Genomic DNA, 17,532 nt, shown 5'->3' with positions numbered 1-17,532 from the left:
TTGAGTGACAGATATAAAACAATGTGTGATAGCAGAATAAGAGTTATATTTAAATCAATATGTAGTTCTAAAGAGAAAGAATAAAAAGTTAATAACTTGTATCATTGCAGCAATAGTCTTAACACTTATTTTATGATGAATGTTTTTGGAAGTCAAGTGAAGTTTATTCTCCAATTCAAAAATAATGCTTTAAATACAATAAGTAAGATTATAATGGAAGTTAACTCAACTAAAATACAAAATCAAAATATTTAAAATAAAACAAATTCACAGATCCCAAATTAAGAACTTCTGTTTTGAAGGATGGACAGGATTGAAAATGACAAAAAAGGGAGAGACAAACTTTCTGGGCAAAAGGAATAGAATGAATATAAGGTACAATCCTGAACCTGAAATTGGGGAGTGAGTAAGAATTATAACTATTTATTCTTATTTTTTCAAATTAAATACTTAATAAATCATTGTTATTTCATTCTATTTCTTTCTGTGGACACTTAATTTTTTTTCATTCACTCTTTTTTTTTTTTACATTTTTCAAGGCAATGGGGTTAAGTGGCTTGCCCAAGGCCACACAACTAGGTAATTATTAAGCGTCTGAGGTCGGATTTGAACCCAGGTACTCCTGACTCCAAGTCCAGTGCTCTATCCACTGCACCACCTAGCCGTCCCTCATTCACTCTTTCAATTATTCTCACAAGCTGGATTTCTGAAATGATTTTAAGCACTCTTTATCCTGTGATGAAGTGGCAAGTCTACCTTCAGTACTGGCATTCTATTACAAGTGACATGTTAAGTCAGCCTTAATTCATACTAATTTCATGTTCAGTGTTTCAGTAAAGTATCTTTTAAATTTGTATAGCTTTGATATATCTCAACCACTGATGAGGTGAAGATGTTTTGTCCTTTGGTTTTGAAGAAGATCATGACATCAGAGGAGAGGATGTCAGGACAGGCATGTGAACTGCATTGGAGTGAGGGGGGCTGTGTCATTAGTCTCACTTAGACTACTCCAGAATCATCTGAGTCCAGTGGCCAGATATGAATCAGGATGACTGAAGATGGCCCTGGATGTGAGGCAATCAATATTAAGTGACTTGTCCAAGGTTATATAGCTAGTAAGTGTCAAGTGTCTGAGGTGGGATTTGATTTCTATCCTCCTGGCTCCAAAATTAGTGTTTTATCCACGGTATCATCTAACTGCCCTATAAACTATTATTACTCATAAAGAAAATGAGCTTTTAAAATAGCAAATTTTAGTTTCATTAGTGTAAGATTTATGAAGATATGAATCTTTATCTCTACCCATTTTTCTCTCTCCTATTGACTGGATAAGCATTCTGCAAAGACTCTTGATAATAATAATAATAATAAGAAGAAGAAGAAGAAGAAGAAGAAGAAGAATGAATGATTGAATAAAACAAAAAATATTTGTTGAAATAAACTAAAATTGAATTTAAAAACTAATATTTTGAATTTAAATATGATCCTTCCTTGCATTTCCTAGCTTTTGTTTCTTTAATGCATGGTATAATATTTGGTTAATTCTATTGCACACAGGAATTTTCCAAGCATAGCCTACATACCCCCCATTTTTAATCCTTTATTCCTAAACTTAATCCCATCCCCATATTTTCAAGTTAGAACTAAGTTTTCCCGATGGTTAAGAAACTATCTGAAAGGGAAAATAGTATGCAAATTATTTCAGTACTCTCAATACCAAACACAAGCTATATGAAGGTCTAGTCCAGGGAGACAGTTCAGATGGAGATAACCCAGAGGAAAAAACAGATGAACAAGCAAATGGGAGAGAGAAAGAAAAAAAGAGAGGGAAAGAGAGAGAGAGAGAGAGAGAGTTGACTTTGAATTTTTATAATGGCAACATAAATGAAGTTGTCATCTTTTAGCATATATCAAGAAATTCAGACAACAATCAAGTGAATACTAGAGGTCACCCACTTAACCATCATTTATACGATATCCATACACAAATATTTTGATTCAGGGGAGAGAGAGGTGTCACACTAATTAGAAAAAGCACTGGACATCTATTCTAGGGTCTTCGGTTCATGCTATTTTGCTAATTCATGGTAATATGAATTCACCTCTCTGGGACTTAATTTTTCCCTATCTATAAAATAAAGGAAATGCACAAAATAATTTCTAAAACCCCTCATAGCTCTCAATTAAAGACCTTGTGATTGTGATTCTATAGGGCATTTCTTACAGAATTAAGTCTTGTTTCCCCCTAAGTTTTCTTGCTTCTGATTTATATATGGATAATTTAGTTTTAGTTTTTTTTTTTTACTTTTCCTTTAGAGGTCCAAACAGGAAGATATACATATGTATGTTTAGGCATACTAAATGCTGTCACAAAGTAGTGTTTTTATTTTCAACATAATTTCAATTTGACAATAATTGATAGTTCCCTAAAAAAGTTACTTTTCAGGGGCAGCTAGTTGGCATAGTGGATAAAGCACTGGCCTTGGAGTCAGGAGTCCCTGGGTTCAAATCCAGTCTCAGACATTTAATAATAATAATTACCTAGCTGTGTGGCCTTGGGCAAACCACTTAACCCCATTTGCCTTGCAAAAAAAAAACTTAAAAAAAGTTACTCTTCTTAATGAAATGGGTATTTCATTTTATTCACCAAAATAAAACTGATTCAAGAAAATTTTAATTTAAAAATTATTTGAAATAATTCTAAATTTCTGGTGAAATAAATTTATAGTCGTGGGACAGAATAGTAAACAAGTTTCTTTTTCACCTATTCCTATTTCTGTCCCTTCTCCAACTCCTTTTTACTATATACTCATTACCAAGATGCATCTCCCAGTATAAATGCTTGATTCAAGTGTCTAGATGGCACAGTGGATACAGTACCAGGGCTGAAATCATGAAGACTCATCTTTCTTAAACCAAATCTGAATCAGACACTTTCTAGTTTTATGACACTGAGCAAGTCACTTAACCATCTTTGCCTCAGTTTTCTCATTAGTAAAATACATTGAAGAAGCTAAAGACAAACTTCCAATATCTTTGCCAAGAAAACTTCAAGTAAGGTCATGAAGAGTCAGACACAACGGAAAAGGCAACAACATTCATTTTCTACTCAAAGAAACTATTCAAGGATCTACAATCCTATTTTTAATGCTATGAACCCCTTTTCAGATCCTGTGCTCTGGCTAAAAACTTCAGTGATAGTACTATCACTCCCTCTTATGTGGTGATACCCAAACCCATCATACCTTCTTCCCAACTGCCTTTACAATACATCCTCTCAGATGTGGAAAAGACATGTAGTTAAAGCATATTAAGACAAGTATACATTTAAGTTGAAGGAAATGTGCAAGTGTCTAGAGAGAAAAGCTTCTACTAGCAGTCCAAGGTAAGAAGAGAAAATCAGACTTGTTACTGTACATTAAGATAACATTAGCAGTACCTTAATATTGCAAAATTCAATGAATCTCACCAAGATCTGGATTTCTTTTCAAGTCTGACTCCTTGGCATTAATGAACTAATTTTAAAGGTCACCTTGAATGTCCTCATTCTTCATTCAATTTCTAATGCACTTAAGGAATATGTTGCTATCTTATTAAAAATCATGAGATAAGTCAACAATTATATCTGTACTGACTCTTTCTATGATTAGATAATGAACTTTCAAGATCAGTTCTGTTACATATAGAAAATGCTTATTTCTACTGGGAAAAAAACTGTTATTTGCCAAATTTAAAAACAGTTAATATCATTTCAACTTTAACATTGTTAAAAAAAATCATTTTTCATTCTTCAAAGGAATTATAAATACTGTTGTAAAAATTTGTCATAAAATGGAAATGTATTTTAAAGAAATTCAGTAGTACAATTACTTCTAATCTAAGAAGGTATGAACATAAGGGGGGATTCATTTTTGCTTAATTCCTTTGCCCTAGATAAAACTTTCAACTGCTGAGAATTATAAAAGTTCCAAAACACATAAAGTTTCACTCATTCCTTAGCTTCCAAGAAAACTAATCATCTAGGAACCCATTTCTGATATACCCAATAGATAACTGAATTGCTTTTTTGCTTCACTCACTTCCATGAAATGAATTGTTGAGAAATTCTAGATCTGTAAAGAAAGACCCTGGACCTGTAGATAGTTATAACTGTCTTACATCTTAAAGTCACAGAGAACTATCCAAGGTGCTAAAAAGTTATAATTTTTTTAGCTGCATAGGGAGTCAGTATGTATCAAGGAAATAACTTAATCCCAGGTCTTCCTAAATCCAAAACTTCCTTTCTTTCCATTATACCAGGCAATGTAAAGAAAGCTATCCTCAATAATTAGAAAGTTCTCCAATTTTCAAAGTATTGTCATAATGCCATACAAGTATATGATTGTGTTATCCAATAACAATAAATCAGTGAATTCAATGAATGTCTGACTTCCATGAAATGAGAAAGATGCATTGGGTTAGTCAAGAGAAATATGAGATAAGAAATCCTTCCTCAGAAGAATACAATTTATACTCATCAGCTATCCCACTAACATGTACTTTATCAGTAGACCAGACTTGGAAATACTGACTTGGAGATATTAACCTTTCCATCTTGGAAGCCCTGTTACCATGATTAATGAGATCCTTAACTGACCCACTATTTCAGAAGTAATCTAGGCTGCCTTGGAAAAGTTGTGACAATCTCCTTCTTGTCATCATTGCTGTAAATAGAAGGATCAAGTTTTTCCTCTCTGGAACCATACCCCTACTTGTGTTAACTTTCCCTTCTTAAGGGTAGAGACCATTACACTTTTATATGGATTCTCCAGTTTTTACCAGAACAGTTCAGACTTCTTAGGATAGGTATATAAACTGATCAGTTGCTATATTGATATACATTTAAATGCATATATATTCACAGACAATGAAAGATATAATAAATACATATATACACATATGTAGATAGGCATAGATTCATACATATATGTCTTTATGTATATATCTATGGATGTATTGGGTGTATATGTAAATTATATAGATATAGATATAGATATTTTAATTCCTCTAAAAAAGTAGCTTCTAATTCAGTCAGGTATATAATATGAAGCTAAAGTATCCTTCACACTGTGGTGTCACTGTGATATAACAGACAGAATAATGGAACAGGAATCAGGAGAGACTTGGAATCAAATTTCTCTTCTCATAGGAGAAAACCTCTTATTTGCCAAATTTAAAAATAGCAGACATAATTTCAACTTTACCATTATCATCATTTTTCATTCTTCAAAGGTATTATGAATACTATTGTTAAAATTTATCACTAAGTGCATAATGTGTTTTAAAGAAATTCATTAGCACAATCTCTTCTAAACTAAGAAAATATAAAATAAAATGGAGAATTCATTTTTTCTTATTTTTCTTGTCACTTTGCAAGACAATCTCTCTAAGCTTCAATTTTGCCATCTTTAAATGAGAATATTATGCAATATCCTAGACTGTTGCTATGAGGTTTATATAATATAAATAGACACAATATATATGCATATAATATATGAACATATATGTGTGCTTTTGTGTGTATTTAGGTAAATAAACATATATATGCATATATATAAAACTTGCATATATACACAAATATACAAGTTCAATATGAATAAGATCTCATTTTATTTTCCCCAAACTTTTACTCTTATCAATTTTTCTATTTGATTTATTTACAACAGGTAATGGATCTTCTCTCCCACTAGCAGAGTAATGATTAATAGGTTGTCTTAACTCTCTAGAGACATAGCAAGTTTTTTTTCAGCTTTCTATTTTATTTTTAGCTTTGATATCACAATGATATGATAGCAAAAACCCAAATCACCTCTTTCTTTCAGAAAGGCAACACCTAGTAGGGTAAAGAACCCTGGGGTGTAGCACTGAGGGATATACATTCTCACTTTTGCTCAGAAAATATATCTAAATCCCTTTTGAGATCCCATTCAGCTCTAAATTTAAGAGCTCAGTACAATAATCACTGAAATTACTTCAAGGTCTAAGATTGGGTCAGTATTTTTATTTTATATCCTTTCTCAATTTTCTCCATGTTTAACTGCTATCATAGTATAATAACATTATCTAACTAAAGCATACCAATATTTAAACTATACCATAGGCTCATTGTTTTTTCTAATCATTTTTGTGATATTTCATTGTAATAAAGTTTGAATTTTGAAATGTCTCATCAAGCAATGACAAATAAAAATTTAACTATTGAGAACTCAATTGTTATATTGTTAAAGCATCCTGAAAAAGAATCTGGTACTGAAATATTTGGAATAATCCTAACAGTAAAATAACATAAAAATGATATCCCTTTCCTCAAACTAAAGTGATCAATCCCTTCTATGTACAATTAATTAGTTTAAATAGACCTTTATGTAATTACCTATCTGCATCAACAGTCACATCATGTACTCCTCTCTGAATGACATCACGAGATGTTGCCAAGTCTGGGATTCGGTTCAAACTTCTAGTATATAGGTTGAGTCCTCCATCTGTCATATATCTGAAAATAAATTACCAATGAGTTAGTAAGATTTGAACAAAGAGAAGAGAACAAAATCAAAAGAATAAATATCAAGAGAGAAGTAACTAAGTTATCTCTTTTTTTGAATACAGGGTGGTTTATTTAGAAAACCCTAAAGAATCAACAAAGAACTTAATCAACAGAGTAATATGCTTTAGAAAAACAGTATAATAAAAAATAAGTCCACAAAAACAATTACTAAGTCTGTATATTGCTAGAAAATTTGAGAGAAAAGTTAGAACATTTATTTAAAGTCACTATAAAATGTTTTGGATCTAGCATCATCATTATAATTATGTGTCAGGAACTATAGTGCACATTTTATAATTATTAGCTAATTTGATCTTCACTACAACTCTGGAAGGCAGGTGTTATTATTATCCTACTATTATAAGTGAGGAAAATGTTGCAAATATAGAATGTCACTCAGGCTCAAATACCTAGCAATAGCTAAGGTCAGAGCTGAACTTAGATCTTTCTGATCTTAGACCTAGCACTTGTTCCATGTACATTTACAGTATCCCTATCTACTGTTACCTGTCCCTAAAATCACAAGATAAATGAGGGACTTAAATATATACAATGAGGAAACTGTACATGTATAGTATTTTATAGAAATCAACATTAAACCACAGTAATTAGGGAGCTTCAATAATTTATTGGGTTATATAAAATAAAATAAAAATGTTACATAAATAATCAATATGATGAATATTCTGCCAAACTAAGGTAATATTTTCTATAATTTTATTGAACATTAACAAAATTAATAATGAAGGAAGTAAAGATCTGAAATATCAAAGGAAATAAAATGAATTTTGAACAATCTAACATCATGATTCAAACTATTTTCTCAAAACTTTTGGTACTAATTGTAGTATTCCATTAACTTAGGAACACAAGGGAGGGGATTCTTCATTTAATAGAAAGTTCTAGCCAAAAATGAAAAGCAATTTATCACAAAATAAGTTGAGCCTAAAATCTTACAATGTGTAGCATAATGTTATATATGAATTTGTATCTAAACATCAAGTTTCTCATAGTAAATTAGAGAATAATAGAATGCTAGATCTTTAACAAGCATTATTAGTGGTTCATAATTAGATGGGTTGAAGATTGATGAAAACATAAAAAAGGATAATTTTAATCATTTAAAATTTTAAAGGTTTTATATTAACAAATTAAACACAATTTGAATAAGAAAAATGTTACGTAATAAAGGCAAAAATCAATGCATGTTGAAGTCTGACCTCGATATATTTAGAATCTTTTAATAATAAAAAAGTGATTAAAGGACAAGTATGGTTTTAAGAAGAAATGCAAAGTACCAACACCTACATAAAAATGCTCTAAAGCACTAAAAAAAAGGAGTTATAAATAAAAACAATATTAAAGAATCACTTCAGAGCCATCCAATACACAAAGGTGATAAAAAGAAATGGAGAAATGATGTTTTAGGGACTGGAGAAGCACAGAAATATATCACTAGTATAGAGATGAAGTGGTCCACTCATTCCCAAAACAATTTGGAGTTATGTATTGTAAATTACTAAGTTATCCATAACCTTTAATTAAATGATCCCACTCATAGGTTTTTCATAACAGTGCTGTTAGTATTTTAAAGAAAGATTCTATATACATCAACTTATTCATAGTAACACCAGTTGAGAATCAAAAAGTATAAAAACAAAATGTGGTATATGAATATATGTTGAATCATAGATTCAAAAGAAAAATGGAATCTGAAAATTTATATAAATAGATACTTTGAAAATAAAGCAAAAGATGAATAGTACACATAAAATCTTCATTAATAAAAATAAATGTAACATAAATGAGAATTGAAGTTGGCTCAAATGCAATGACCACTTTTGTTTATAAATAGTGATTTATGTTTTCAATGCTCTTTTTTTCTTTCTCATTAATAAATGAGAAATGATCAGGGCAGTCAATCATAATCATTATATTAGGTTGGTTTGCTTAATTACTTTTATTAAGGAAAATAAAATAAGCTACAGTTTGTTTATTGAAAAAGTATTGTTGTCAAAATAAATTGCATTAATAAAAAGATAATGAATTGTTCAATTAATCTGACTCTGCTTAAATCGATTTAGTGCTCAGAGTCTGCAGTGCAACAAATCAAGAAGTCTTCCAAAAGCATTTTGTGGACCTCTCTGACCTGAGAGAGTGTTAATGAACTTCTTTACAGGTTTTCAACACTTAGTTTACCATTCTGTGTCAAAATGAGGAGCAACCATTAGCCTTACTTGTCTGTTTCAAAGGAAATAGTTTACAATATAAAAGTCATCTTCCCATCTTTTTTATCACTTTAATCTCTCGTTACCATTTTTATCACTTTATCAACAATACAATTTTCACTAACTCAAAAGTACTAGAATTTCATTCAACATTTAAGGTTTAAAGACCATTTTTTCACAATGATGGATTACTTCATTGTTCAGATACTATTTTCTTCCTGGCAATCTTTTGAAGTACATAGGGCAGACAGTGTTATCTCCAGTTTACAGATGAGGCCACTGGAGTTTAGTGAGGCAAAATGATTTATCCACAATAGTAAACATTGTACTTTCATTCAATAAAAATTTACTAACCTATTTTTAAATGTTAAAGATATCAAGCTAGGTGAACAGTAAAGGGAAATTTAATAGGTCATTTGAAAATGGAATGGAATTTTTATGATTTAATTAAGCAGAGAAGGAGAGATCCTATGAAGTAAAGGCAATAAAATTTTTACATGTTATTCTCCCTATATGGTTCAGGTATATTGTCTTCCATATTGTTTGCCATACTCAAGGGTTCTATCTTCAAGCTCCCTGATTTTGACTTAGTCCTCCTGATCTAAAAGCTCTTCCTCCTTACCTTGACCTCTTAAAATCATTATCTTCCTTTAAGATTCATCTTAATGGGCAGCTAGGTGACACAGCGGAAGAGCATTGGCCCTGAAGTCAGGAGAACCTGAGTTCAAATTTGGCCAAAGACACTTAATAATTGCCTAGCTGTGTGATCTTGGGCAAGTCACTTAATTCCATTGCCTTAAATAAATTTTTTAAAAAATTCAGCTTATATTCAAAGTCTATAGGAAGTGATTCCTGATCAGTACATACTCCCCCCAACCCAGATGATAATCCCTTCCTTCTGTCAAATAGATGTATGTGTGTGTCTGTATATCTATATAGAGATATTAGATATACATATGCATATAGTATGTATCTAGTTATGTATGTATATCATCTCCATTAGAATATAAACTTCTTGAAAGCAAGAGTTATTTTTGTTTTTTTATGTAAACTCTATAAGCTTAGCTTAGAGCCTGGTACAGACATTAAAGGGATATTAACATAACTTGTTTATGAACTTGAATGAGGCAAAGTTACACTTCTCTATAAGCATTGAAATGACTAGGATGCTGAAATTCCATGGATCTCCAAATATAGGAAAAGCCTCAAGCTAGTCCCTTCTTTGTCTCTGTCTTAATTTCTCTCTCTCCTGCTGGTCTTTACTAACTCATGAATACAAGGTGTCTCTTTCTTTGCTTCTGCATTTATTCTTTACTGATTTTATGTGAATGAGCAGAGAGCAAAGAAATCATAAAGTGATGATCTAGTGAGCTTTGAAAGGTCTGAAAAGTCATCAAAATCCTGGCAATAAAGTTCATTAGAGAGTTGGATAGTAATTACAGCAACGAAAGCCAAGACTGGAGAGAAGCCACTCTTCAGGAGCAGACTTCTTGGTTCATCAGCACATGGATCAATCTGGCAGCTAAGACACTATATCCCAAAGGTAAGAGATCATTGACTATGCTGCACCAAGAAGTAAGATAGAGGAAGAAATCATGGTTCAGAGAGATAAAGTTACATGCACAAGGGGCAGCTAGTTGGTGCAGTGGATAGAGTACCAGCCCTGGAGCCAGGAGGACCTAAGTTCAAATCCGACCTCAGACACTTAATAATTGCCTAGCTCTGTGGCCTTGGGCAAGTCACTTAGCCCCATTACCTTAAATAAATAAAAGAAAAAGTTACATTCACAAGAGAATGTCTGTACAAATTCAGGACTTCTTACTTATCCTGTTTCCTCTATACCATGCTGTCTCTCAGTGAGGATTCTCACAAAAGTTGTTAAGATTATAGATAGATGATAAATAGATCACACACACACACACACACATACATCTATATAATGAATTCCTAGAACCTATGTGAAATGATGCAAAGTGAAATATTAGAGTCAGGAAAGCAGCATGCAAAATGATTACAATAATGTAAATAAAAAATAAACAGAAGTTAAATTCTGAATGATTTATTTTTAGGTTTTTGCAAGGCAAATGGGGTTAAGTGGCTTGCCCAAGGCCACACAGCTAGGTAATTATTAAGTGTCTGAGGCTGGATTTGAACACAGGTCCTCCTGACTCCAGGGCTAGTACTCTATTCACTGCACCACCTAGCCGCCCCAGTGCCACCTAGCCACCCCCTGAATAATTCTTAAGATCAATATTGGTCCCAGAAAAACAGAGAAAGGGAAAGGGAATGAGAATAAGAGCTACAGAAAGAAAGAGAAGATGAAGGGAACTTTGCATAAGCTGAATCCTAAAGGAAGATAATGATGATAAGAGGTAAAGGAAAAGAGAGAGGATGTTTTGAGGTAGGAGGACCAAATTCTGTCTCAATTTATGACTCAATTTATCTGACATTAGGATCTTCAGATGGAGGTATGTTTAAGACAGCTACACATCAAAGATGAGAGACAATCAGAAGAAGGTTCCTTTCCTGCTAAATGTTCTAAGGTTAGTTCCCCCCCCCCCAACCCTGGAAATGAGTAAAATCATGAACAAAAACAATTTCTGAAAACTATTCTAAACATCTTATTTATTAATTCATTCATTTATATTTTTAGAAAGTTATTATTTTGTTTTCCAATTACATGTAAAAGGAGATTTCAATATTCTTTTTTTTTTCTTCCTCCCTCCCTCCCACCTAGCCCCTCTCCAAAGTGGCAATCATATATAGGTTATACCCATGCAATCATTGTAACATATTTCTTATTGTGAACTGTTTAGTAAATGCTCTTTGAGTAAGTCAGTAGTTATCATTCCAACAATTAATTTTGCTTAAAGTTTTGCTTATATCAGCCAAATTTTCTTTGTCATATTACTGGGACAACTTTTTTATTGTGATTATATTTCTCCTAAGACATTCACATCTCTAAGAATACTTTACATTCAACCATACACAGGAAGAATCTAGAAATTATTTATTCAAAGAATTCTATGTGTTGCTGTTCTCAGATGCATATACTAAGGACCCAGAATTAATGTTATTTACATAAAAATATGTGTACCTATATGTATGGATATATGAGCAACTTATCATGAAATTTTATGATACTAGGCTTAAAAACTGTTAGAAGTATTTAACCAGCCTCAATATTAACATTTTTATGTGCCATCTAGTTTTTTCTTTAGTAGCATTTCTACATAATTCCTGAGAATAACTATCCTACCTATGCCCTTCTCTCCATTTAAAAGTCTGCCACCCTAGCTATTTCCTTTATTACTGTCACATGAAATATTACATTATCTTCCAGTTTTGATCACCTTCCTTCAAGGGTCTTCCCTTTCCAATTCATCTTCCTGGTAACTACTGAAAGAATTTTTTTTCTTTCCCTTAATCACATCACTCTTCTACACAAGATGTTCTAGTGGGTTTTCAATCCATTCTGTATTTAAAACTTTTCACATTCTGCCTTTAATGTATCATTCTAAGCTTATTGTACATTATATATATATATATATATATATATATATATATATATATATATATATATATGAAGAAAGACAGATTTGTTGATGGGTAATTGCTGGATTTTATTTCTTCTTTCTAATTTGTCAACTAAATCTAATCTTTTATAAAATACTATGAGATTTTTTCCTTTGGAAAAAAATCCTGAAAATGATTTTTCTTTGAAGACATCCTATAAGAGGGTACTGACTCCCTTCTAAATTCAGTAATTCCACTTTTTTGGACAGCTGTGTTATTGTCATACAGTTTAACAATAGTCAATACAGAACAACAATATAAATTCCTTAGCAAAAGAATTAAAAGGGAATTTGACTTAGCAAAAAGAGAGAAATACATTCTTTCAATAAATCCATTGATTTTGAATTGAAATGATAAGATGTGAAAATTAGTCCAGAATAAAATGAAACAACAACTATTTCCTGTTAAAAATTCAAAAATATACATCTATCATCTTTCTTTAAATTCTAATTTCTCTAGCCTAAAAAAATGTGCTAAACTATAAGTGGACTAAATAAAAAACTAAAAAAGTGATATTATTTAGCTATCATTTTACATGCTGAAGCCTCAGGAATATTAAATAACTGGAAGCGAATATAATGATTTTATGCCAGATCCTAATATCTTTTTGTAGTATTTTATGCATGTATATGCCTCCCAAATATGTCACAATCTCAATTTTTGTTACTCTGTAGGGATATTTTCTTCATTCTTATTCCTTCTATGTAGGTTTAAGCATCTAAAAGGATATGACATACAATTTCTTGTGAAAAATTATGCTACAATCTGTTCACTGTCTCTGTCAAGGGATATTTTCCAAAAAGAGTTATGGAAAAGAGGAATGTGATTCCCCAAAAGCTTGTCATTGCAGCTTCAGGAATATCAGTTAAAGTGTGTTAATAGGGGGATGGAAAAGAAAGAATTTTAAATAATCAAGGGGGAATGGAGAAAACTCTAGCTTTTTAAAAGTTCTAACAAGTGGAACTCATGGGGATAAAAACACAAGGCACTGACCTCAGAATAATAATTGGAGACATAAATGGTATGCTTCAGGACAATTCACATGAAAGATCAATAATCTTTTATTTATAGAATATATAGCTTCTTATTGAGCTTAAAACGATTTTTTATTTCAGTATAAATTTCAAAGTTTACTTCTTATAGTATAAATGTTTTTTTAAAGAAGTTGCCAACTGAAAGGAAATGCATTGGAAAGCTATCAATATATGAGAAATTGTCAAACAGCTAATATAGTTTTAATTATCAGATTATCTCTATTTTTTTAGTTTTTGCAAGGCAATGGGGTTAAGTGGCTTGCCCAAGGACACAGCTAGGTAATTATTAAGTATCTGAGGCCAGATTTTTTGAACTCAGGTACTCTTGACTCCAGGGCCGGTGCTCTATCCAGTGTGCCACCTAGCAGCCCCTGAATTATCAGATTCTTAATAATATGTCTGCAGACGTCAAAATTTAGAGGATAATAAAGATTGCTAATATGGTGAGTTTCTACCCAACCTGAAAAAGCCCTGCTCAAATGTTCTTTCTTCTAGGAAAATCATCCCATCTCTCTCAGTGAGTATGAATACCTCCCCTAATCACATCTGTCATAGTACTTTCCTTTTCCCAATAAAGAGAGATGCTATTGGTATTCCCATTTTATCACTGAGTAATTGAGTTTGAGAGAAATTAAGTAACTTGTCCATTATCACATAACTACTCAGTCTCTAAAGCATAATTTGAATTTTGATCTCCCTATTCTACATCCAGTGTTCACAACCAAAAAGATCTGACTTCTCTGGGCTACAATTTCCTCACCTATAAAGTGAAAGGGATTAGATCCTAGAATCTCTTCTGCTTTTGATCTTCTGAAAACCAGTGGTCTAATTTAAAGCTTCTCTTAGTCAATATTGGGGAGCTGGTAGTTCTTTTCAGGATCCGCTCCAGATAAAATTGAAAAAAATGGCTTTCCAGAATACAGAAAAAAATTATCTATCTCTGGCTTATATTACTATTCCTCATTAGGAAAAGTTTTTGGATTCTGGGTATGTCTGCAAAAATCACAGATTGAAATGGTTTTGGTCATTATTTTTTTTTTACTTTCCCACACAGAAAAAAAATGTTTCCAAAGGCCAAAGAACATTTTTTGTGGGTAGACACATTTACAAACTGAAAATATTTTATTGTTGGTGGTTCTGCCTCACTGAGTTTTGAGAACACTTTGGAGCAGTGTGTAGTATGTATGAGGCTAAACCTACAAATCTCATGTTTATGAACAGTCACTACAGGAATAACTGAACTAGTTAAAGTGGCCATCCCTGTTAGTCAGTAGTAGCCATAGACCAACCAAGGCTGCCTCCAGAAACTTCCATTCAATTTAGCAAACATTTAAGAGTTTACTAACTGCAAGGCAGTTAGTTACAGACTAAAAGCCAAAATAAAAAAACAATCAGTCCTCTAGGAGCTTCCATTCTATTGGGGAAGTAAAGTTACGACACATATATGGACACATTTTTCAAAGGTAATGTGAGCAAGGACCAGGTCTGAATTATAGGCTGACAAATCATTTTACTGCTTTAAAGGTCACTTTGATCATCTCCAAGAAATGGTTGGACAAGATCTAGAGTTCTTAACATGAGGTTCATGAAAAGTGTTATTAGAGTAATAAGTTATTTCAATATAATTCATTTCCTTGGTGATTCTGTGTATTTTATTTATGCAATGAAAATCATTCTTTTAAGAAGCATTCCAAACACTTCATCGGATTGTCAAAGGGATCAATCACACACACACACACACACACACATACACACACACACACACATAAATATTAAGAATTAATTCAAACTGTGTGACCTTGGGCAAATCACTTAACCCCACTGTCTTAAAAAAAGAATTAATTCATTCCTAGAGTATTTCTTCTTATTGTTCAGTTATATTTGAGTTCATGATTTCATGGACTTTACTAAGGATGTGGTTTTCTTGGCAAAGATTATCTTCTTTCCTTCTCCAAGAAATTAAGGCAAACAAAGTTAATTGACTTGCCCGTAGTTATGCAACTAGTATCTTTGGCCAAATCTGAATTCAGGTCTTCCTGCCCCATGGCAGGAATATATGATTGTATAGATAGCGTACTGGGCCTGGATTCAGGAAGATTCATCTTCCTCAGTTGAAATCTGGCCTCATACATTTACGCCATTTAGCAAAAATACTAGAATGGTTTGCCATTTCCTTCCTTAGTTCATTTTATGGATGAAGAACAGAGACAAACAAGATTAAATGACTTGCCCCAAATAATACAGTTAGTATCTGAGGTCAGATTTGAACTCATGAAAACAGGTCTTCCTGAATTCATGCCTAGTGCTCTATCTACTGCACCACCTACCTGTCCGTGGCTTTATTAATGTCACCCAATTTTCTCATTTTAGTGGACTAAATAGATTATGAGAATTCCTTTGAAAACTCTATGGAATTATGCAAATATCTATTAAATGCTGTCATAACATTTTTTGCAAATGTAATTCTAATACTACATTTTCATTTACAATCTTTTTTTTTCCAAGTAATATATGCCTAACCTAGAAATTTACTTGAGAACAGTACTCTGTCGGTGATAAGTGGCTAAAAACTAAAGATTTTATTCAAGGTTTATTTGGTTTTTTCCCCCTCCTCCATAGGAGAGGATATTGAAATACTCAAATATATATAGATGAGTGATCTTGATATCCTCTAGGGGAAAAATGCAATTCAACAGATTATTCCTGAGCTCTGTAAAAGGATTGAGGGTTGAGGAGAATCTACACAATTTACATCTTCCTTTTAAAAAAAAATAAGATTGCCACACTCAAGAAAGGACATATAATATACATACCACATCTGGAACTTGGTTAGAATCCAGAAAAAAATCTGTGGAAATCTTTTGAGAATAGATAAGGTGGAAAGATTTATGCTATATTTATATAGGTTCAGATTTGTTTGAATAATCAGGGGTGGGGCAAAAGACTTTCAATATTATTGTCTGTCAACCAAGAGGAAGGAAGGTATCTATTGGAATGAAGAAGAATTTGTCCTTGACCTTTTTCCATTCAAGAATTTTTTTTTTTTTGGTCAGGGTAGCAATGGCATTATATTGCTTTATTTCAGTCATGAGTAACTTCTCACTAATGGAAGGTTTTAGGAAAAAACCATGGAGTCAAATGAATGTCCTACTAATCAATCTCATTCACTTTGTTACAAAACATCATCTCATATGTAGATTCTGAGGCCATGGGTTTTATTGTAATCTGCTTTTGATGTTGATTTTACTTTTTTGTCTGTTTTTAACCCATGAATGACTGAACTTTTCTTTTTTTCTATCTTTTAAAAATCTATTTTAATATATTCATAACTTAATATATATGAAATTTAAATATATGTATTTCATTATATATTTCTCTATTACATCCAAAAAATTAATATTCTTTTTTTAAATTTTGAGCTCTAGATTCTCCCTTTTCCTCTCACTATTCCCCTACCCCTTGGGAAGTCAAACAGTATGATATCTAGTATACATGTGAAGTCACACAAAACATATTTCCATATTAGCTAAGTTGGAAAACATATGCACACACAGAGTCTAAGAGCTCTGTGAAATTAATATAACTCTCATGTCTACTTTACAGATGAGGAAACTGAGGTAGAAAGAGATTAATTTGAATTTGAATTCAGGTCTTTCTGTCTCCAAGTCCAACAAATTAAGCTCACCATCCAGCTGCCTATTTGTGAAAGAACTAGTATTTATTTCCCTTAATAGAGTCAATATAAAATATTAGATATTATATATAAAAATAATATATAATTATTAGATAATATGATATGAGTCAATAAATAATAGGAATCAATCAGAATTGCTTGATTCACTTGATGGTTTCAGTCCATTCATGGAGTAACATGATATTTTTAGTACGATGAACTGACAGCTCATAGGAGCTAGAAGTAATAATAAGAGTCAGAAGTAAAGACAGGGAGTTTCTGCTCCTCTAGAAGGATGATCTAGAATAGTCTAAAACAATGAAATTCCTGATTATTTGTTATAGCACAATAAATGGCCCTTAGTTGGAACAAAATAAGTATGAACAGGAATAAGAACTGGGCCTATGGTTTTATTGGTGCAGGGAACTCCAGGCATGG

General features: G+C 32.0%; 1 protein-coding gene across 9 annotated transcripts in view; it reads right to left on the bottom strand.

Moving 5' to 3' along the window:
• NAV3 (neuron navigator 3) overlaps window positions 1-17,532 on the bottom strand; it is a 1,126,484-nt gene that overhangs the window by 178,259 nt on the left and 930,693 nt on the right. For all 9 annotated transcript variants that reach the window (XM_074226484.1, XM_074226477.1, XM_074226479.1 and 6 more), the window contains one exon: window positions 6,413-6,532. In XM_074226484.1, the coding sequence (XP_074082585.1) occupies window positions 6,413-6,532 (120 nt within the window). The remainder of the gene's footprint in view (window positions 1-6,412; window positions 6,533-17,532) is intronic.

Source organism: Macrotis lagotis, chromosome 2 (assembly GCF_037893015.1).
Source record: "Macrotis lagotis isolate mMagLag1 chromosome 2, bilby.v1.9.chrom.fasta, whole genome shotgun sequence".
Taxonomy (NCBI): domain Eukaryota; kingdom Metazoa; phylum Chordata; class Mammalia; order Peramelemorphia; family Peramelidae; genus Macrotis; species Macrotis lagotis.
This window is presented reverse-complemented; position numbering and strand designations above follow the sequence as displayed.